General features: G+C 44.6%; 2 protein-coding genes across 2 annotated transcripts in view; one reads left to right on the top strand and one right to left on the bottom strand.

Moving 5' to 3' along the window:
- The window catches only part of Pms2 (mismatch repair endonuclease PMS2), a 72,156-nt gene that overhangs the window by 47,362 nt on the left and 616 nt on the right, over positions 1–24,178 (bottom strand). The window lies entirely within an intron of this gene.
- Positions 1,155–10,638, top strand: LOC142590863 (U-scoloptoxin(16)-Sm3a-like). The gene is made up of 4 exons (XM_075703261.1): positions 1,155–1,493; positions 2,292–2,404; positions 6,224–6,335; positions 10,145–10,638. The coding sequence occupies exons 2-4, from the start codon at positions 2,317–2,319 to the stop codon at positions 10,290–10,292; spliced, it is 348 nt and encodes a 115-aa protein (XP_075559376.1). The 5' UTR covers positions 1,155–1,493; positions 2,292–2,316; the 3' UTR covers positions 10,293–10,638.

The following is a 24,178-nucleotide window of genomic DNA, read 5'->3' as shown; positions in this document are numbered from 1 at the left end:
GAAATACTTCAGCGGGCACTCAGGAAAACACGAATTGTCAGTTGTTCCCTATGTACACGAAATGTTGTTTTCGTAGTTCCTGCTGTACTGCACCGTGCCGAGCGATCGGAATGGGGGGAGGAATGGTTCCTGCGTACAAATCGGGTGACGTCCACTCTACCTTGAATTACAGGTCCATATCATTGACAAGTGGTACCACGCAAGCTCGTGGAACACGTCTTTATTAAGGCGAAAGCCTTAAGTGGCTCGTCGCAATGGCTCATACCCGAAAAAAACGGCGTCTAGACCAGTGAGATAAAACATATGGTCATGAGGAATGGCTTATACCCCCGTAAGCAAGCAAAGATGCAATGGCTGAATATGAATGAAGTAACCAAAGAATGAAAGAACGAAGGAAAGAAAGATAGAAGGAACGAAAGAAAGAACGGAAGAAAGACGGAAAGAAAGAGAGTCACTTCAACAATTTTGATCCTGATTTCCTGACGAATACGAACAGCAATAGCAATGACTGTTCCAATCGTATTCGTAATTTCGAATATAAAAACGTCTCTCTACCTTTATGAGAACTCTTCTAAATTAATGAATAAGCTTAAGAAATTGAAACAGCTTTATTTCGAAACCCGCAGTCGGTGACGCTGTTCTATGCTCTCCTTCTCTCTAAGAAACGTTTTTCCCTCTTTAGGGTTTATTTTCTCCCAAACAATTAACATCTAGCTTGTGAGCCTTTCCTCACAAACGCCGCGCGCCCAGTGCTTCCAGGTCACGAAAGACACGCACGTTACCAGCGTGACCCAGCATTCTTGACAGGAAAGTACCGAGCACAGAGTTTTCAAGAAACAGAACGCAAGTAAGGGGACGTTTATTTTTTTGGAGTCAAGATACGCCCCTAAGAGTGTAAACGTTCTTAAAGAGTTTGTCATTTCCATAATAATTGCCGCCTGTCATATTCAAAACAACGCCAACGCTTTATACTGTTCATTCCTTTACTGCAGCTATATCTGTTGTAAGCAGACACGCGAAACCTTGTTTTCGCTATTTTTAAACACGTCGACTCGCACACCAGTTCACGTCTGCCCCCTCCCCCCCCCCCTTCATTTTTCTCTCTCTCTCGACATTTTCGGCAGGAAATGAAACCCTGTTATTGCGTGGCTTTCACGTAATCACTTCGGAGTTTCTGCCCATCGAAATGATTTCTTGCGAATGTGCTAAGCACTATAAGAGCAAAAGCGCCTGCAGAAAGAACTCCATGGATAAGCAACTCGCCCGGTCATATTTATGCGCGTCTCATAACTACACGGGCGTCCAGCTGCCGCATCAAGAGGAAGGTCGCTAAAGTCACGCGACGAGTGAAACACGACCGCCGGAGGAAAAGTTGGCAAATTAATTTTGCGCAACGGGGCCTGGGAACAACGGGCTGCCGCGCTGCGCCGAGATTCCGTGCGCCTCAGGTATTCCGCGCCTACCGATGCCCACGGTCGAAGCCCGTAGCCCAGGTGAGACATTCGCGACTACGCTACAGCTCCAGATGCACGCATGCGTGCAAGGCGTTTACATGAATGTGTGATGCGACTTTTTTTGTTCTTTTTCTTGCAAACGCTCCACTTAAACGTTATATATCTGACAGTCTGCTAAGTACATTTTGTGAAGCTCATAAAACTTGCTATGAAAATTCTAACGAGAAATTTTAATCAAATATATTACGAAGGCAAATATGGTCTGCCTGAGGTTGACTGAAAGGAAGATTTGTCATATCCACCCGTTTGTACCACGATGTTACAAAGGAAACCCTTCGGTTTTCTCAAGAAGAAAGCTTGCTCAGATTGGTTGGCTCACGTGGTAGAGACCAGTCTAGAATGGCATTTCCCGCGTTCGGTTCCTGAACCAGGACGAATTTTTCTTCAGCAGCGAAGTTCTTTTTTTCTTCTAAAAAGCGCGTGTAAGTTTCCTTCACAGCTTAGTGAGGGTGAGTGACAATTTGGCCTTTCATGAAATTTACTCCACCTTGCGGGCTTCCGGAGGACTGATTTCCCATTTTCTGGGGTTGGCTATGGTTTGCTCTTCTAACCTGCTATTAATCGGGCGCCGGGATAAATGGAAGGAGAGAGAAGGAGGGCTGTAAGTGGTGGAAGTTTCCATATGCGTATAGAAAGCCCGATACTAGCGCAAGAGCTTTTAACAAAATTGGTACACGAATCAGTAACAGTGAACAAACCACGGCAGCCGGAAAAGCCGCAAGCACCATGCGCCAACTCGGAGCAGACGCGATGAGGTGTTCTCGTGCTTTCGGGCAGGATTCGCCAAGCCCGGTGCACAAAGATGAACCACGTGTCCGCCCTGCTGGGAGCCCTGCTGTGGCTGCTGTGCGACGCATCCGTCGGACTCATCGACGTTCAGATCCGGAAGGGTAAGCTATAGCGCGGCAGATTTGATCGCAGCGGCTGCATTATCTCAGGCGTGTGATCACTGACGCTGGAGGCTGACAGTGGTGCAACGGTCTGCAGGAGTCTACGGCTATAGGTTACTGCTCAGATGATACTGCAAAAAAGGTCCTTATTTTCCTTCAAAGACGTTTTGCAGACGTCTACGAAAGCTTTTTGTGCTTCATTGGTGGTGGTGGTGGTGGTGGTGGTAGTAGTAAAAGAAGTATGTATTATTGTATGTAAAAGTATCACTGGCAGTAGCAGGGGTCAGTCTGGCACTAGTAGTAGCACTAATAAGTAGTAGTGGTAGTAGCAATAGCGAGCAGTAGTATAGTAGTAGCAGTACTAGTAAAAGAAGTATGTATGTATGTATGTGTGTGTGTATGTATGTATGTATGTATGTATGTATGTATGTATGTATGTATGTATGTATGTATGTATGTATGTATGTATGTATGTATGTATGTATGTATGTATGTATGTATGTATGTATGTATTCAGGCAATGTCCACAGTTTTCAGCTAAAGTTTGATTTAATTAGATTTAGACAGAGTTTCTCACTATAACACCTAGAGGGAAATCTGACGCCACCGTCTGTGTGAGTTTCCTAAGGGGTGCTGTGCCGTCATGGGAATGACGCTATGTGTCTCTGCGAGGCTTGTGTTGGCTGGTGTTGTAAAAGGCTTCGTCTAAAACGTGGATCATCATCATCATCATCATCATCATAATCATCATCGTCATCAGCCTGGTTACGCCCACTGCAGGGCAAAGGCCTCTCCCATACTTCTCCAACAACCCCGGTCATGTACTAATTGTGGCCATGCCGTCCCTGCAAACTTCTTAATCTCATCCGCCCACCTAACTTTCTGCCGCCCCCTGCTACGCTTCCCTTCCCTTGGGATCCAGTCCGTAACCCTTAATGACCATCGGTTATCTTCCCTCCTCATTACATGTCCTGCCCATGCCCATTTCTTTTTCTTGATTTCAACTAAGATGTCATTAACTCGCGTTTGTTCCCTCACCCAATCTGCTCTTTTCTTATCCCTTAACGTTACACCTACCATTCTTCTTTCCATAGCTTTCCATACCTCCTATGAACACAACAATCAAAACGTGGATATGGCTACACAAATAATGCGTCCCTAAAGTAAAATCTTCATAAAATGTTTCCATTCACGCATATTACATCTTCCAGTGAAGTGTACGTACTTATCTAATACTGTACTCATCTACTGATACTTTCTTACGTATCATATAATAGTACATGCAATAACAAGTTCTCATAATTAAACAAAACATGTTTTTGTGTAATAATAAAGCTAAAACAGCTTTTTACGTGCTGTTTTAGTAGAAAATGAATCATTGTGACAGACGGAACGGTGCTTGACTGGCTTTCGGTGAACGATGCCAATCCGAAATCACAATATATCGGTATTCTCATGCATACCACAGCGCAGCAGCGCCAGATTTCCCTCTAGGTAATATGATGCGTGTGTGTATATGTGTGCGTACATATATGTATATATATGGACGTATGCGCGCCACTTCTACGGGTGTTTGCGGGTGTACCTGTGAATATAACATGTCAGTGTATAGTACAGTTTTGTATTGGTGTATGTATATGCAAACTTTTTTCTCGATCTTCACAGCTAGGTGCGAACAGTTTCTTTCTTTCTCCTTTATTTGGTTCTCGTGTTGCTTTCTTTTTTTTCTGGAACGGGTGTACGACACACACTGTTGTTTTGCCGCTGTTGCCGCTGCCTGTAGGGCCCCAGGCCTCGTCAAGCTGCTCAATGAGCAGCTTTTTGCCTGGGGTCCATTTTTCCTTGAGGAAAATAAAAACTGATTCCGATTCTGATTCTGATTCTGAAGGTACCAGTATTTTTTCTAGTTACAGAAATAATGCTAATTTGTTACGTTTACTTCATTCGGAACATCAAATATACCAGGTGACCGTTCTTAAATTTTATGAAATGTTCAAAAATCGCCTGTGGCAGATACCACAATTCTTGTCCTTGAGCTGGATTATTCGAAGAGGTAGACATTACTAGAACTTAAAACACATTCAGTTGATTGACAAATAATTAGTAATGAACTTATTAATTAAATACTTTACGGCACATGTTGCAATTCGCGAATAGTAGCCGGCGAGCTTACAAGTATCCACTTGGAATGGATTTCCAGAATGACGCCAGTGTCGATATATGCACCATAAAACTCGCCGTAAAAACGCACTGTTGTTTCGCTTACTTCTTCAACAAGATGCTCTTTTATGCACTGGAGCATAAAAGTAAGTTGAACGCCCATCTTCACACACTTTGGCGATACCCCTGCGCGAAACTTCTTCGCTTGCTGCCTTGCTGCCTTCGCACGGAGAACAAATGGACACAAGGAGCGCTTCCATTGCGGAGAAGAACAGGTATACAAATACATCTGAGCGAAAAGGTTAAGGGACACTAAATTAAGGAGCAAGATTTTTTGTTTCTTACAACCATATGAAGCAAACTGACAGTGAAGCCGGAGAAAGCAAGGGAAAAGCGTGCGATGAAATACATGGGCGTTACAGTTACTTTCGCGCTTCAATGCGTAAAATAACGTTATATATATATATATATATATATATATATATATATATATATATATATATATATATATATATATATATATATGGAATATCAGTGTACATTTACCGCTATAGATTGATGGTGCATATCTCGAAACCCACGCAATGCTCAAAATTCGTTCTAAGAGGATAAGCCTTGCAATGTCCCCGGCTGCAATTGGTAAATTGCAATACGTGCCGCAGAGTAATTAATTAAGAAGTTCGCTAATAAATTTTTATCACTTAATTCATTATGTATTTCCCTTTCTCGCGCATTTAATGTCCGCCTCTCTGAATAATCCAGCTCAAGGACTAGAATTAGGCCGTCAGCTACAGGTGATTTCTAGAAATTCCGTGAGGCTTGAAGATACGCGGTTGGGTTTAAGAGGAAGCTTTAGCTCGGGTGCTCCTATCTAAATACATGTAAAAGGAGAATACCTTTTTCTCGGCAACAACTCCACCAAACATGACGAGGTTTGTTGCATTCAAAAGGAAAACTTAAAATCTAGTGACCGTTGGTTTCGAATTATTGAGTTAGGTCGTCAATTTTTCATAAAAAATTGGCACAAATCAAAACTTTTAAAGAAACGAAACTATCAAGTTTACAACTCTGTAACTCAACAACAAAAAACGATAACACAGTTCTGTGAATTGCATCTAATAGTATATCTAAAGCGGACAAAATTGATACGTTACACATGAATACAGAAAAATTTAGTAATATGTAAATACAGCTTTTGCAGAACCCTTGTAAATAACGTAACGAATTCACGTAAGATGTAAAATTACAAATCGAATTTGTTTGCTTTAAATGATCTAATGGATGCTGTTTACAGAACCGCGATATCTGTTTTTAATGCATAGCTATGAATTTGTAAACTTCGTGCTTCTATTATTTTCAAACGGTCGAAAATTTGAAAATCTTTTTAACAAAATTCAAGCCATAAATCGAAATTCCGCTTCCAACAGTCACTATAATTTAACTTTCTCTCTCAAATGCAACGAAGTTCATTAAACTCGGTCCAGGGGTTATCTCAGAAAAAAACGTTTTTGCATTTTACATATATTTGAATAGGCCGCGTCGGAGTTGGGCCCGAGCTAAAGCTTCCTCTTAAGTCAGCGGGGGGGGGGGGGGGGAGGCGATGGAGGGGTGACATAGCAATAGAGGAGTGACTGACGGGTTTCCCTTCGGCGTGTGCAGGCAAGTGCGTCCTAAACGGAACGGAAATCGAGAACGGGAAGTCGGTCAACTTGGAGAAACCGTGCGAATCACGCACATGCGATGCCAAGGCTAAAACTGTCGAAATTATCGGGTACGTATCCCTTGTCTCCTGACTGGTATAGGATGTTTTCACTTGGCGTCGCGGACGAAGCTTCTTGCCGTGCCGGTATACTCAAGCATGGCGGCCCCGATGACGCCGGAGCACCATTTCTTCTTTGACGGCAACCGTTCTTCACCGGATTGTCGCCGTTATCGAGTTGTCTCTCGGTGCAAGACGTGCCTGCCGTGCTGTCACTTTTTGTGTTTATGTAGCTTCTTGACCTGCTAGTAACCCAAGATAGTGGCCATGACGACGCCATTACAAACGTTCTATAATGTAATGATTCCTTTACGCGTCCATTTTATTAATATTTAAATACGTATGTCTATACCTACCCAACGAACAAAACCGTCCACTCGTCCGTCAAGTAAGACGAATCGCTATAAGTAAATTAATGTATAACACAAAATAGATTAGAAAGGAAAAAGGTTGACGGTACTGAATTTCGGAACTATGATCCCACGCTCAGAAGCCGAATGTTTTGCCCACTGGGCTTGCAAACCCACGTTTGCAAACCATATGAATGTGTAGTACCGGCGGCACAAATGTCAAAGGATAACAGTTTCTGTGAAGGCTTTGTTGAACTATTTGGTGCCATAGTGGAACAGAAGCCATCTCTACGACCACATGTAAAGCCAACTTGGAGCATTGTAGACATCATGAAAATTCAGAATTCAGACCGAAATGCCACCGATCTCTGAGGACTCGTGCGCTTCGCGTCGCGCGAAACTGACAGATAAGCAGTCGATGAGTTTATAAGGATGATGAGGAGTGATGAGGGGTTACATGAGTCTCGTCACAATTGATAATGGTTCGACGCGGATGGATAAGGTGCCAAAGAGCGATAAAAGCTTATAATGGTCAGAGCAATTCTGATAAAGTATATTAAGCACCAATAAAGGTTCTTGAGGGCCGGATCAAGTACAATAATGTTGATAAGGATCGAAAGATTTGATAAAGATGAGATCATGTCCGATAAGGTTGATAAGGATTGGACAGATTGTGATAAGGTTGATATCGACCGATAAAGGTTGATAAGGCTCGGATTAAGTCCGATAAGGTTGATAATAACCGATAAGGGTTGCTAAGGGTTGGATCAATTCCGATAGGGCTGAAAGCGACAGATAAGGGTTCATAAGTTTTTGTTGCAAATTAATGGAGCATGTTATTTACTCTCAGATCGTAAACTTTTTAGTATCCAATAACCTCTTTCACCCAGCTCAACATGGCTTCCGTTAAGGTCTCTCATGTGACACCCAACTAGCTTTATTTTTTCATGATCTAAGCTCTAACCTCGACTTGAACGTACCTGTAGATGCTATTTTCTTAGATTTTGAAAAGGCATTTGACAAAGTTCCACACCAACGGCTACTCCTAAAACTTTCCCGTCTCAAGATTAATCCATTTGTACTAGACTGGATACGTAGCTTCCTCACTAACCGACAACAGTTTGTATTTGCTAACACACAGTCATCTAAAAGATCTTCTGTCCTTTCGGGCGTACCACAAGGCACAGTTTTCGGACCACTACTCTTTCTAATTTACATTAATGATCTTCCTACTGCGATCTCATCTAACATTCGATTATTCGCAGACGATTGTGTAGTTTATCGACGCATAACTAACACTTCAGACATGCATTTGCTTCAAGATGACCTAAAACGCATTGAATTATGGTGTAACAAATGGTTGATGTCTTTGAATACTAAAAAAACCTCGCTAGTTTCTTTCCATCGCAGACAGCATCACCAATCGGGGAAATACACCATATACGGCGCCGAAATCTCATCCGTAGACTCGTATAAGTACCTCGGCATAACCTTTTCCACTACCCTAAATTGGTCACATCATGTCATTAACTTAGCCAATGCCGCGAATCGAACCCTCGGTTTTCTCCGCCGGAATCTAAGGCTTGCTCCCCCATCAGTAAAATTGTTAGCTTATGTTACATATGTCCGCCCTAAGTTAGAATATGCATGCTCTGTCTGGGATCCTCATCAACATAACCTATCTAATACACTGGAATCAATTCAAAGCCGTGCAGCCCTGTTTATCTACTCTGAATATTCTTATCATGCAAGCGTGTCTGAACTAAAATCCCGTGCCGGTCTTACTAATCTAGAATCGCGACGTCTTATTTCTAGACTGTGTCTTTTTCACAAATTCTATCATTCACCACTCCACATTTCAGCTATATTACCAGCTCACCGTCAGTCCAGCCGCATTAACCACAGCAAAGCCGTGTATCCTCCCCCGGCGCAGACTACCTCTCATCTACGATCATTTTTTGTGAAAACCTCCAGGGACTGGAACGGTCTGTCTGCCGACATCACGCACCACTCCGACACTCATCACTTCAAGGCTGCTCTCGAAACACTGTTTTGTTAAAGCCCATCCCTCATGTAATACCCCATCTCTGGGGCCTTTGAGGTATAATAAATAAATAAATAAATAAATAAATAAATAAATAAATAAATAAATAAATAAATAAATAAATAAATAAATAAGGGTGGATAGTGTCCGATAAAGCTGATCGGATAGACTTTCATAACATTGATAATGACAGCTGCGTAGAGATGAGCAAGTAGCACAATGCATACGCATACTTAGGCAACTTCCAGGGGAGTTCATGCGTGATTTTTTATCATTTACCGCTCACGAGCGGCTCATCATGGTGATAACGAGTAGGCGGTGCACTGTTCAGAACATTGACCAAACGTGAAAAAGTATATAATTGGAAGATATTCCTTAAATTTCGCTACATTCTCGCTTTTTCATCCCAGTTCGGCTTGCATCACAGGCTCCACCATTTAACACTGCTGTTTACAGAACTGCCCACAATATGTGTTTTTGGCGCATAGTTACGACCTTGTAAAAACTGTGCTTCGTTTTCTTATTAACTTACTGATTTGCGGCAATCTGTAAAAAATTTCAAGTCCTGAATCAAAATAAACAATGAGTAATATTTGTTTAAGTCAACTTATTTGTCATTGCGCAGGGGTGATATGTTTAATATGAAGGAAATCTGTTGTAGGAAAGATTCATTTAAGAATTCTTTTTTCCCCAGATCTGTAAAGGGTGGTTGAATCAACTGGCTAAAGAAGTTATATATTTTGTCCATCCAGCGTCATCACTGTGGTGATGTGCTTGTGCTTGGTAACTGTTTGCCGTTGATCACAATTATTTTCATTGCTTTTTACTTGCTTGTATTTCTCAACTATCTCCACCCCCCCCCCCCTCGTAATACCACTATAGGCGCTGTGGGTAAATAAATAACACAAATATTTAGATAAATAATGCACAATTGATCTTCCTTTCCGAAATTGAGGAAAAATTCTTTCAAATTGACTCAGAGTTTGCCTATTGAGTGCATTTCTACATTTTATATATATTTTAGTGAGTAAACCGGAGTTGAACCCCCAGCTAAAGCTTCCTCTTAATAGTGGCCCGCGGCATGAAGCCGCAGCACCCGTTCTGTGCACTTCATGCTTTTTGTTTCACCTTCGCTATGGCCACGTTTCGTGAAGACAAAAAACCACAAGTCGAGGGATCCAATCCCGCCGCTTTTCGATGGGGGTGAAATGCGAAAACGCCCGTGTACTTAGATTTAGGTTCACGTTAAAGAATCCGAGGTGGTCCAAATTTCCGGAGCACTACGGCGTGTCTCATAATCAGATCGTGGTTTTTGCACATAATACGCCATAACTTAAATATATAAAAAAAAAGAAATCGCGATTGCTCGCTTTGTCTTTGTCTCAAGTATATACTCGCAAAGCCGTCGCACGCCGCGTGCCTCGCAGGTGCGGACCGATCGTGGCGCCGCCAAACTGCACGCTCGTCAACGGGACGGGCATTTTCCCCAAGTGCTGCCGACACGCCGTCTGCAAGAGGACCGGCCTGAAGCCGGTCAACATCACCGCTCTGCTGTCGAGCCTCACCAAGTGCTGAGCGCCAGGCTGATTCGACGACGAAACTCGAACTGAACGAGGGTTCTTCATTCAAAGTAAACTGGACACTCAACGTTATCCATAACGGGAGGCATAATTTATGGGGCACACGGAAAGGAGCGAGAGTTACATTCGGACAAATAAAATTGGGTTGCACGAAAAGTGTCCGCATAAAAGTGTGCTTTGTCATAAAGCAGTTCGACTCGTACAAGACAGCAATCGGGTCCTTTCTAGCAGAAAAAGCAGCACAGAGACGCTGCTACACTCTCTACCACTCTTTACTGACTCACGTGCACGAACTTTTGAGACAGACCTCGCAGGTCAGGCCCAGACATCTGCCCATTTAAAAAAAGAAAAGGAATGCACAATGGTTGTTCTGACTCGGCTATACTTTGAGCTCCAGACAATACATGACGCAATGAGGCAACCTCCTCCTTATAGAGGATCCCTTGGATACGAGTATACAATGATTATTTGAGTGTCATCAAGCTGCTGAAGTCAATATGTAAAGCTCAATTTCTCTGACGGAAAATGCACGAGCTTCAGAGCGTACACCTTTTTGATCACATGACAGATAAAAAACACATAGCACCCTGAATACGTATCCACCAACGCTTTCTGCCCGTGACTCTTCTTCTATTCGAACGCGTAAATATTCGTTCCGACATGAGACAAAATTTCTTGTTCCCCTCCAGTAGCTCACTTGTCCTCAGACTTCCAAGGGTGGAGGTAATTTCTGTGAGAAGGATTCCACGTGAGGTAGATCTCGCCTTTGCTGTCGCCTGCAAGTAGAAGAGCTTCGTCAAGAGCTACAGCCACCTGTTCCAACTGTACAGACCCTGGAACAAGACACCGACGTAAAGCACCTACCATGTACTTGCCCAGACACAAGTCCTATTACGGTGCGCAATAGAAATTAAAGTTGAGCGAGTCCGCAATTTTGCATTGTTGAAAAACCTACGGTGCCCACGAAAGACGGAGGATATACAGGTAAAGAGTTAACAAACAAGCGTCGAGCTCGCAGCTCCGATGATTTCGGGAAAAGGATGTGTACAAATATGCACATGTTGTTAAACACACATTTGTTATTTGTTGCTGTCTTTTTTTAACTTTCGTTAGGATAAATGGTTCTGCACTCACTAATTTTAGTCAGCTGGCGTATATACGTGCCGTCCTTTTCCATACATATATACCAGCCTGTTAAGCTCAAAAGATACTGATGGGCTAGTTGGTGAGCCATGATATTGAAGCAATCACACTTACATCTGACACCTACACGTACATACTCATAGAAAGGACATACACAGGCACTGTACTGTGTAGTCCAGCGCCTGTGTATGTCCTTTTTATGCGTGCGTGCACGTCTCAGATGTAAGTGCGCTGCTTCAATACCTGTTAAGCTCTGCTGCGTCATAAGTCTTCTGAGCGCCTTTCGCTTGGCGCTCAGAGAAGCACAGCTCGGCAGTACTTTCGTCGATCCGAGAGGTCATGTTTGAAGGAGCTCACTCAGTCATAGTACGTAGAATCCATCAAACTCAAACCTGTGCTAAACTTGTGCTCATCCATATGTAGGAATGGCGTGAAGGGATTCGGGCAGCAAGAAAGGTGGGATGCCAATTCGCACCCACCACATTTGACCCCGGCGGGCCCGCTTCGAATGGGAGCGAACATGATTACATGATTAGACCGTAGGACTCCATCTAGCTGTATCATAAGTTAAGCAGCTTTCTTTGTAATGCGTAAGTACATATCACTCGTGTATTTGGTCACGTCATTTTTGTACCCTACATAGTGCCCACACATACTCAGCAGCACGCACAAGGTGTTTCACGTGCCCTACTGCGGCTGCGTCCCCGATGCAGCCAACCGGTATTATTTTTTTTTCTCTCAGTCGGCAACTCTCCGTTCTCTGACATTCGTCATACGACTCATACAAATGTATGAGTCCATGTTCTCGTCCGTGTTCTTGTCCGTGTTCAGTTGTGCGCTGGAACGATGTTTCATAATGCCAATCACAACCAACTAGCTTAGCTGTCCATACTTAACAATAAATTCAAATAAAGCGGTGGAATTCGGTTATGATTGCTAGAGACACGAGAGCTCTGCTACTAAGGAGCACGGTAAGTCACCACGCCATGTCAGCTTACTGTTGAGTAAGCATATCTCAGCGCATTATGTATAGCACTATGTATAGCATTATGCATTGCATCAAGCAATGCATCATGGATTGCACCAAGCATTGCATCAAGTGAGAGTATTGAACAACAGCCCAGCGTACGGAGAGCACGCGCTGGGGACAAACCAGCATATGAAAATAATTCTAGAACGGAGCAGTGTCAGCGCCTGGTATTATCGAGCCTTTGATGGTTCTTGTTATTTTTTTATTAGACGTGTTTGTAAAAACTTGCCCAAGAGCTGTTTCACCCTGGTTTCGCCCAGCACACGCACCCGCTCCCATGAGAGCCTGTTGTGTCTCATGCGGAATTAAAGGCGCAAAGACATAACTCAGGATAAGCGCAGAGCCGAATTGAAGCTTCGGAAGCTTCTCGTCGTCCTCACTGGTCAAACCAACTGCCGACAAATTTCTTTGAAGGTCGGCCTGCCTCCGGGGGGGGGGATTGTTAAGAGCACTAGCTTCGTTTACATGAACATAAGGCGAGAGAGCCGAGTTTAGCTGACTCCACGTTTACATATGCGTCTTGCCAGTTGAATTATGCGAGTCAACCCGTTCCCCGCTTCGATGCTAGCTCGCCCGACCCGACCCGCTAATGTTTGTATAAACCCGACTACCGGTTTTAAGCCCTTCGATTCAACTCGACTCGACTTTATCGGGTACATGCCCACGTAGCTAACCTGAATGAGGCGTGGTCTGCGTGACAGGGCCAGCTGTCTCTACAGCGACTTGCTTTAAATGTCCTAAGCATCAAGCGTTATGTAACGGGCTCCTCCTTTGCATTAAAATAACAAAAAAAGGTCATTTTGTCGTGCCCGCTGCGCCCTCGAGAACTTCTGCGAAACAAGTGAAGAGCACCGGCATTCTCTCGGCGTGCGCATTCTGATGCAGCTGTTGCCGTGAAGTCGTTGCTAAACGCAGAGGAACAGAAGCCCCGGGTCAACGCCGTTGCCTCCCGCAACAGCTGCGTCGACGCATGTGTTTTGCCATATAGGTAACACGGGACTGCAATCTCTGTGTGCCCACAGTGGGAGCGCAGTCCGCTTTCCTTTCGGAACGGTTAAAGAAATTTCGAGAGCACTATATTTTGGCACGCAGCTCTGTCGCTGGAAAGACTATAGTCGTCTTTCTTTTTCTCAGGTGGCATTTACTGCATGCGTTGGCTTGGTCTCGTAGTGCAGCATGAACTCCAATGGTTCTTGAGGCGAAAATAAACTCAGTACTCCGATGGCCGATTTACTCGTTCAGTCACTCCAAACGGTATTATACTCGAAATAAGCTTGATGCATTAGCCGCTGCTCGAACCACTCGCCCGCCTGGTGAGTGAAGCCCCTGGCGAGCGGTGGAGCCAAAATTATTCGCGTATGTGTTCCCTGAGAAGCAAAGCATTTCGCACTGCGACGATCGTGCTGTTTCTTTTGTGCATCGAGGTTAATGTCCAACGCTCCCGGAGACTATAGTAAATGACAGCTGGAGGATTGATGGCATAAATGTATAGAAAATGCAAAACTAAAAAAAAATTAAGCGTAACTTCTTTAATGAAAAGAATATACTAGAGGTTTCGACGCATACGGGTTTGAGTAAAACGCACAAGCAAACACTAAAAAAATAATACAGAAAAATAAAAAGCTTCGTCTCCGCAGCTACCACCCCCTTTCTCAGAGTAGGCTCACAAGATCCCTCCCTCTGATACATCCATTCTTTCTACCCACCCACCAATCCATCCATTCATGAAATGAGATGAGATTATTTGCCGCCATGTACAACAAAAACTGGTCGTAGGACTCCAGATAAAAGCTGCAGTTATGCAGCTTGACAAGCCTGCAGACCCTAAATACATTTTATCATCAGAGTGATAAAGCGCACACAATTATAAGAAAATAAGGTTCTACAAGCAGCAAAATAGTGCGTAATGAAACAAAAGCGATAGGCACTGTATAACCTTTCATATGAAAATAACATTGTTTCCATGTAATAGGTACAATAATGTGTACATTTCACGTAGCTCGCGATACTTGCAAACAAAAAATATCAAAGTTGTTAGTATGATAGTTGTTAAAAAGCTAAGGCAATGTAAATCGCAGACACTGTTTGCTAGAATTCCGACGAGGTGGGCCCCGGGTGCAAGGGGCCAGCGGGGGGTGGCGGGGGATGACAGAAGACTTATGGGCCCTGGGTGCCAGACAGCCTAGCTACGCCACTGGTCATACTGCTACACTATTCAATCACTAAAGTTGCTCCACTAGGTCTTACGTTCTTGACTAAATTATTCCTCAGAATTTTTAGAGTGGCAGCCCACGAACAAATGTTATGTGATGCAGCATCCACAATGCATGCCTTTTATCTGAAAATTTTTCAGAATATTAAATATTAAAAGTGCAAAAGAATACCAGCGTTCAAACCAGAAAGTGACGTTATTTCACTGGCGGGGCTCTCGTATAGTTAGAACACCGTTCGAGAAGTTCAAGCGCAACGCCAAACCATGCTCTCGCATTCAGTGCTTCGCCCTTCGGGAGAAAATGGCAATTTTTTAAATATTTAGGCAAAAACATTCAGTATTTACAGCCAAGTTTTAAATGGGAGTTCCACAACGCCTCTGGTGTGGCAACGTGCGGCTGCGAGGTTGACGGGGTCTGTATCAACTGTCAACCAGAAAACAGCACACCATGGCGTGACTGGAACCCACACGCGGACGCCGTATATAGTCGGTGACGCACCATCGCAAAGAACATCCAGAAACGCAGCCCTACCAGGTCGTCACGACCCACAGCCGGGCGCAGGCGTTGGTAGAGCCGATGCGGAGCACAGGAACGTGAGTCCGCTGTAGCTTGGGCAAGTTGTTGTGACATTCTTTTTCAACAGCGCAAAGGACAAGGACAACAAGGGCAAGGACAAGTTCCCCACACCCGGGACGAGGAGTGCGAGCACTTCCGCATACAGCTTCGCTGTCTTTTATGTACGAGTTGCTCGGAGGGGCATACATCTTCGAACACCTTCTTTTTTACGTTTTTTTTTAATACGTCTTTATTTCTGCGTTGGATAGGCCAAGCCTTGCGGTAGAAAAGGGGGTGCTCTATGGGGGAGGGGGACCGGTGCTCTCTTCTTCCTCGAGGTGGAGTGGTCCCGAGGTCGGCTCAGCAAAGAGGCGGCCAGGCCCTTCCTTGTCCTTGAAGAAGTCCAAAAAAGCACTCCAAAGCTGTCCTTCAACTAATTCCAGGGCTAGTTCGCCGTGCGGCTGATTACGCGCTCCACCCAGATACGCCAAGTACAGCTGCACGTCATCACGGTTTCACCGGTAGTGGGTTCACCATATACACTGTAAGGTGTTTGAACCCGCTACCTCCCATTTTCGAAGGAAGAAGCGTTCATCGCATCTTGTCACGAAGCTGGTTAAAGCTGTTCTTGAGCCCGATGTACGATGGCGGGTCGAGCCACTCCTGCAGGGTGCCAGGTCGGTTCCCGCCCAGGGAGCGTAGTGTCCTCTCTCGGACCGTGTCAAAGGCAGAGCAGCTCCACAGAAGATGTTCGGCCGTACTTCTGGCCGGGCATGCCGGGCACTTAGGGCTCGGGTATGAGTGCGGGTTGATGAGGTGTAGACTTGCTGGTTATTATTGCTGGAACGTGTGATCAATTGATTTTGATTTATAAAAAATGAGGAGGAATGTAATCCTAATTCAACTTAACTGCTAACTCTTGAAAAAATTTAAACAAGATGAAAACACAGTACCCTAAATAACGTTAAAGCATGATAATCTGGTAATGCTGAAAAAAAAACTGATGTTATTGATTCCCGTTCAACATCAGCTGCGTGGCGAAGAATGCGCTTTTGTAGAGTGAAACACGTTTTGATGTTAGCGGTCTATATGATTGTTGTCCAAATTAGGCTAGAGTAATTAACTCGTGGATTAGGAAAAGGAATGAAGGACCGAGGTTGATGGTTATTCTGGCGCAGCACATTGTTTCTGCTACTAGCTCCAACTTGTTTACAGATATGATACAAATGGCTGTCCCCACTGAAGCGGCAAGAGAGTATAACTACTAGTACCTTATGTTCTGCAATATTGATTTTTTTTTGCCGATGTACACAGCCACGTTCTCCCATTGAGGTCTTGTTTCGTGCTCTAAACAAGCTTTTGTTACCAGCATTACCATTAACTTGAGTCCGTGTCGCCAGTTTTACCAACACTGCATCGCATTACGAAATCAATGCGTACTCACCATCTCCGGAGAAGAGCAGCGTATACTGTCCTAAGTACGTAACGTCTACTCAACTGTCTGTTTCTACTAAATTTCTAATGCAAATCATAAATAAAAGGGTACCCAATGAGGTAAAGCAGCAAGTTTGGTTTCTTTGTGATTCAGAATTAGGATGCACAGCGCAGGAATACGAGACGGAAAGGAGCAGACACAAAAAGCAATGACTTTCAACGAAATTTATTGGCAATAATTAGCAGCACATATAGATTAAAGATCATCAATATGTTACAAGACATATACGACACGTTTTAAATATATTTATTTTCAGCAGTGCTATTGCTTTTTTACACTATTCTCGTGTAAAGAATTGGCCTTGATGGGGTTAGATTTGGCACTTTTAGTGTTTAGATGTGTTTATATGGCACGCTCTGTTTTGCTTTTTCTAATGTTCTCTATTTTTCTGTTTTTATACACTTGAGCAACTCTGGCATAACCAACGCGTGTCTATAAAACATTTCACAGAGCACAGAAACTTTTCGAACTTAGCGCGTGACTCCTGACGAACATAAAATTTTCTTCCAAGTCAGCGCTGTGTGCCTGCTCTGTGCGTCTGCTTGTGCTGAAGCAAAACACGAGAATTAGTTTACTTCTTTGTTCCAGGAACGAAGTGAATGATCGTCATTGCTTCACATTCGAGCGTACCGGCACGGACGACGGCTTTATGAACTATTATTATTATTATTATTATTATTATTATTATTATTATTATTATTATTATTATTATTATTATTATTATTATTATTATTATTATTATTATTATTATTATTATTATTATTATTATTATTATTATTATTATTATTATTCAACCCTCGTTCTTAGAGGGTTTTTAATGCGTAATACGTATATTGGGTTCCCCTGGTGTCCTCAGTGAACTAAACGAGGCAGCTTCTTGTTTGCCGACACTAAGGACGAGGTAATGGGTGATGTGTAGGCAGTGTTCAAAGTGGGTGGGCAATCGAGGCTGTGGTAATAAATTACGTGCGCGCAAACTACGTGCCTTACGAGTGTGCACATGTCTAACGAACGGAGCCGAATTTAACCCATTGCCCTGGCGGAACTATACATGCCAGAAAGATCCCATTTAGCGAAAATAGGTGTAACGATAAGAAAATCTCTGTTCGAAGTTAAATGAGTTGGATCAAGCACAGGTTTTGTGAAAGATATGTCCTAGACAAGTTTTGTAAAGTGTGATATGGACGCTATCAGCTATGCTTCCCATTATCCCGACATAACTGTAGGTTATAATATGTTTATATTTCCTAGAAATGGGAGGGTTGATCGAGGTAAGTGCCGCGTCTGACACAATTTTTTACGCTCCTGGTCCAGTTAGAAGCGTTGAAAATAATTACTTAGCCCTCGTTTTCTTCCCTTATTTTCATTCGTTATGATATGTCCGTAGTTGGTTTCTGCGAGGTCCTTAGTGAACTACTCAAGGTACGTTGGTTACGTTTAATAAGGGGAACGTGATGAGTAGTAATGTGTAGGCTAAGTTCAAAGTGAGGAGACAAATTACAACACTTGCAGTAAACGACGCATGCAAGCGATCCGGAGCTTTATCAACGTGTTTTGCGAACAAAGTAGAATTTATCTCGCTGCTCTGGGGAAACTGGGAATGAAACCGAGATCAAATCTAGCAAAAATATGGGGGGACGCTTGACTAATGTTCTGGTGAAGTAAAATGTGCATTCATGAATTACTGGCTTTCAAGGATTCCTAACAATATAGTGCTCAGAAGCGTTACATGCGGGCAACGTTTCAAACGGTACCGTCATATACAAATGTAATATAGGAAAGTAAAACTCTCATTTCAACTGCTCGAAAGAAACAGCTTCGCTGGAAATTGGTTTGTAATCCTGGAAGGTCGCAAACACCTGCTGAAGTTTTCTCTTTTTTTTTTCTTCTTGTGAATATTGTAACTCTTTTATGTTCACTGCACTGTGTTTTGCATAACCTCGACGATACTATTGCCTTGACTAGCGATAAGATGGTGCTGTAGACTTATACACAAATAGTATTATTTGTTGAATTATTAAAATTGTGGCAAATGTCTGTTTTTATACATACGCGTTGTACTGCTGCCACTGCGCGGTTTCAGGGTCTTCTGTCAGGCACTAATTGCCTTTTGTCATTGTACCATCTTGACGTTTTATATAATTTCAGAGAATATATTAAAACAATATTTTACTCCACCGTAATTCACCATGTGTGGCTGATAATCACATATATAACTGACGATTATAAAAGTAACTGACAGGCGCATTTACAGGCTCTTTCTCGTAATGTAATAATTGTTCTTACGAGAAAGGGGAGAGAGATAGGGGAGAGGGAGAGAGGGGGTGTATAGTATGTTGTTTGTCTCTTATTACTCGAGAGAGGGGGAAAATGATTAACGAGGACTGAGCCTGGTTGGCTACCCTACACTGGGGGAAGGGCAAAGGCGAGGGAAAGATTAAGAAAAGAAGAGAAAGTCCACTGTGAATATCGCCGACGCGGTAGCAGTTTTCTGCTCTATATCCACTGACGGTCACTCAGTCCGGATCACAGACAGTCGCTCAATCCGGTAGCTTTCAAATATCGCAGCAGAGCTCTTGTAGCCTTTTCTAACTGCGATATGCGAGACCGTGGTCTTAAGAACTTGTTCATGGTGAACGGTTTTCTATCTAACTGATTTAGAGCTCTGCAGAGTTTGTCTTTCATTTTCTAAAGATGGGCGGTAGCACAGTAGATGTTCTATAGTCCTCTCGACACCGCAGGCATTGCACTCGGCGCTATCAGCCATTCCAATCAAACACTTATATGCATTGGTGAATGCGACGTCCATGCGTGAGTGGCACAGCATTGTTTCCTCATTTCGCGAAAGCCCAGGTAACAGCCGCAGTTGCATAGATGGGTCGAGGGAATGCAATCGACGCTGAGGGAATTCAAGTGTGCGCCACTTCTCCAATGTCATGCGGTACGTGCACTAGCTTGCTTAAGTGTTGGGCTGCGTCAGCCCTCGTTAAAGGTACAGATAGACGGTTTGCTCCTTTGTGTGCTTTTCTAACAGCTTCGTCGGCGAGGTCGTTGCCGGAGATACCGCAATGACCCAGTAGCCACTGAAAGACGATGCCGTGTCCTTTCGTGATCATATGATGGTGCGTTTTTCGTATCTCCGACATGAGTTGTTCACAGGACCCGCGACGAAGAGCTGACAAAATACATTGTAGTGCCGCCTTCGAGTCGCAGAATATTGCCCACCGATTAGCCGGTTGGATGATAATATAATCAATGGCACTTCAGAGGGCAACAATCTCCGAACCGGTCGATGTTGTGACCTGAGAAATCTTGTATATATTCTTATTGATCGTGATGGTATAACCACTGCGCCGGTGGAGCTCATCTTAGTGGAAGAGCCATCCGTACATATGTGGACTCGGTCAAAGTAGAAAGTGTGCAAACAATCCAGAGCCGCTAGCTTCCAGACCAAAATATGCAGTTCAGTCTTCTTTCTTATCCCTGGATCGGAAAGACGCACTTGAGGTTGTTTTAAGCACAGCAAAGCTGAGGGTGAATGTGCCGAAGGTGTGAAGCCCAATGGTAGGGAGGTGCGATGGATGCTAACCACGTTGGGTAATGGCGCCTGTGGTCGTCGTTTTGGCAGGCAGGCAAGAGAGCATGATTACGATGAGGATAGTTATAGGGGCTTGTTGGTACGGCATATCTTATTTTGTTGTAGCGCAAGCAGAACAAGGACAACAGAAAGGCACATCTGATACAGACAGCGCTGTCTGACACAGATAGCGCTGCCTGTGTCAGATGTGCCTTTCTGTTGTCCTTGTTCAGCTTGCGCTACAACAAAATAAGTTTGATTGCATCTGTCAAACGCGACGAATATGGGCCCTATGCATGTCGGTAGTAAGCCGTGATAGGAAGGTCTTGTGCCATTATAACTGTTCGTGCTGTTCAGGCGCTCCGCGGAATGCCTATGCAAACGTGTAGTGCCTGTGCTTGCACGCTCTGAAGTTCTCGAAAATTTGGCTTGTATGTTTTAGCAAGCACGGGAGAGCTATAGCGTAGGAATCCGATAAAAAGTGCTCGGTACAACTATAGCATGGAGCCCACAGACGATCCCCATGTTCTGCCGGCGATGAATTTGAAGACGTGAACAGATGTAAGCTTCTTTTTCAAATGGGCAACATGAGGGCTCTAACAGAGGTCCCGGTCAACAATGACACCCAGAAACCGATGATTTTTCTTGTAGGAGATAGGCTGGCCATTGATGCATACTCGATAACCAGACATCGCATTTCGCATAAAAGCGACCAACGCACATTGTTCTGTCGAGATGGTTAGCGTGCAAAGATAGCCAGATGACCAGTATAGATGACCAGTACAGATGACCAGTATAGGAAAACGGTTTTCAAGCACGAACTGCCGGTAATCCAAAATACGTGACCTCAGGCCTCTCGCATTCCATTGGAATATGGAGGCGCTTCTGACATCATCCCGGAACGACCGCTGTTGTTGTCGATGAGCCATGGTTCTACTGTATAAGTTATCAAGCACTGCACTTCTCAAGGCTCGCGACAACCGGACTGATGGCACCAAGTACTTGCAACGCACTTCGAGCTGTTGGTGCCTGTGGCTTGTCCAGAAGAACACGTATAGCAGTCACCAGAGAACTGATCACGACTCACCAGAGAACTGATCATGACTCACAACAACAATTTGTTGATCTTGGTCCGTCAATTTGTCAGGTACAGACGAAGTGTTCCTTGCTGTAGAGGTCTGATTTCGCTCAGTAGGCGCATATTGCCTCTGGAGTCCAGGCCAAGCGTCAGCTGCCGTACTGTTCGATGCTCCTTTGTTCTTAGAGGTGAGTGCGTTTTGCCTGGTCGGGAGAGAGGGTGGTAATGTACGTGGCTCGCGCTGTACAGAGGCTTCGGAGGTTCTCGATCGACGTCGGCGACGTGATTGTGGTCGCCTAATAGATGTTGCTGCTCCTCGGTGAGACGAGTGGTCTCTAACCATTTTCTTCAATATTGCCATTTCCTTTCGAATTAAATAGCATTCATTCGAGGATGCATCGTGAGGGCCACTACAGTTTGTACACTTCAGCACACTGGCCTCGCACGTGTTAGTGGTATGGGGCCCTGTGCATCGAGAACACGTAGTGTTCTTGCACACACTACTCACATGGCCTAACTTCATGCACTTCCAGCACTGCAGAGGTTTTGGTATAAAGGAGCGGCAAACTGCGTGTTGGAAGTGGCCCACTTTTACATGTGATGGGAGGGATTTGTCCTTAAATATAATCTTTACACACCGTGACGTGCCGAGACGAAACGCGTTTGTGATGACGGTGGTTTCTCTAACTGGCTTGATTAAGATGGACAGACCAGAGTCGGCAATGGTCTCGTCAACATCGTAAATTACACCAATACTGACTTCTCTGGCCAGCCGAATATGAGGGCGGACTTTAATCCCGTCAAGTTCCGTGACTTTGGGCACAGAATCCAACGCAGCCGCGTGTTCTACCTTAATCGCTAGCACGCTCTTACGAGTGTTTGCCGTGTTTACTCTAATGTCTTCGATTTCATTCGGAACCAGCGCCTCTAGATGTGAAGACACAGTTTACCTGTTGAGGCGTCTCAGGTTGTCAGTGGCGAGAACTGGCGCGGAAAGGATGGTGAGTACCTCGGTATGCCGAGAAGACATCATGGTGGACGCACTCGAATTCGATCACGTGCTGAGAAACCTTCTCTTTGGTTTACTGCTCGGCACCAACTCGAAGGGGTCGTCACAAGATTATTCACTGCTGACATAGTGCTGCATCGTGTCATCACTGTCAGTGTCGCTCTCGGTGCCGCTGAGCTTCCTGAAGGCAGCCGCCGCGGGCACTGCCGAGTCCGACGGACGCGCGAGAGACTCCATCTCCATCGCAACTAAGCAGGAAACAGCAATTCACTGGCAAAGTCTAAGAAATTTACAAAATCAGTAGAGAGCTGGAAGACAACGTTCTGCCTGAAAGACACTTCGTCTTCTTCCGCCCATTCGAGAAATAGCTGGTATGCCACTGGATGCCACAGGAGACATGACCCGTTGGGATGACGACATTGCAATTTCTAAGACGGAACGAAGGGGACGGAACGACCATGGCGATATGACGACGACATGACTACTAAGTGACGACGACAGAGTGAAGACTGCGGAATGACGATGGCATGATAACAAAGGAGTGATCACAATGGCACGAATGCTATGAAATGACGACGGCAGCGTGTTCAAGTTTGAGCTCACGTTCGTAGTCAGTGCAGACAGAGGGCTGGGCCGTCTCGGTTTGCACTATGTTTGATACCGGCCACTCGTGCAAGACAGCAGCCAGCAGTCAGCACTTGAACAATGGGGGAAAGAGGAACAGAAAGCTTCGCTTCAATGTCGTTGCTTTTAACAGAGCCCAGCGCTGAACTCATAGACTGACCTCTCAGTTGTCTCTCGTGTGAAATCATGGTAGTTCCGCAGTCTGTACATGCTGCACCGAGGGTGGTGAGCGATATGCAAGAGCTGCACGCTTTCACCAATTGGTGGGAAAGCGCTGAAACTGAGGACGGATGACCGCTAATGGTATACGTTTTCCAGATGACGCCTTGCTTGAGCACTTGGTCGGCAGGGTGTTTCTGCTTCGAAGAGTGCTGATCCTGGTAGCCAGCCACGATAATGGTCTCAGCGCAGCTGGATGACTTCGACGTGGTATGAACTGTTGTTCGTGCAGCTACAGCGCTTGAAGAGAGCCCAGCCGGTGGAGTGTCGTGGCGAAGCCATTCACTACAAGCAGTAATGTTTTCACAAGGGAAGAGACAGAGTGGCAACTTGCGTTCATGCACTCAGCCGGCTTGCAGAACGACAACAGCGACATCGTGTACAAGGAAGATAAACGAGAGCCCACGACTGATTAAGACCAGGTAGACGGGGCACGAACCCGGGCCTTCCGCACAATGTCAAGTAGCCCTTCGTAAAATGTCCACCGGTGCTCAAAGCAGCAGTAAGTCTGCACGTGTCCGAAGATGTAGCACTTGAAGCAAGCATTGCGCGGTCATTGTTTGGAGCGATCGTTGAACTCGCAACATGCGTGCAACGGGACTCCATCTATGGTTCAGAAATTTCTGCCAACAAGTCTTCTCGCGTGATAAATGCCTTGTGGTCTTAGTAAAGTAAGTAATCAGTATCACTTCGGCACATTTTGGCAATGCAAGTGTTTTCAGTCAATTAATAATTATGCAGTCGTGCAGACACAGTTATCATTGAGGCTTACTTAATTACAAATGAAAGGTACATTCATTTCACTTTCTGTGCTCACACTTAGAAGCAGCGCCCTCACAGCAGTAAGCCGGCTTCTGACTGGAGACGCGCCTAATTTTACAGATGTCTTTGTGCATAACAATCGAATCGACGTTCCTTCCGTCCCCGGCGTAAGTAGA

Source organism: Dermacentor variabilis, chromosome 8 (genome assembly GCF_050947875.1).
Source record: "Dermacentor variabilis isolate Ectoservices chromosome 8, ASM5094787v1, whole genome shotgun sequence".
NCBI lineage: Eukaryota > Metazoa > Arthropoda > Arachnida > Ixodida > Ixodidae > Dermacentor > Dermacentor variabilis.
The sequence above is the reverse complement of the archived record's forward strand: the minus strand, read 5'-3'. Positions and strand labels throughout refer to the sequence as shown.

Excerpts from the sequence above, each read along its gene's own strand:
- LOC142590863 (XM_075703261.1), top strand. The coding sequence starts at position 2,317 with ATGAACCACGTGTCCGCCCTGCTGGGAGCCCTGCTGTGGCTGCTGTGC. Across the intron at positions 2,405-6,223 it reads CGACGTTCAGATCCGGAAGG|GCAAGTGCGTCCTAAACGGA; the intron begins GTAAGCTATAGC and ends CGGCGTGTGCAG. Across the intron at positions 6,336-10,144 it reads AAAACTGTCGAAATTATCGG|GTGCGGACCGATCGTGGCGC; the intron begins GTACGTATCCCT and ends CGTGCCTCGCAG.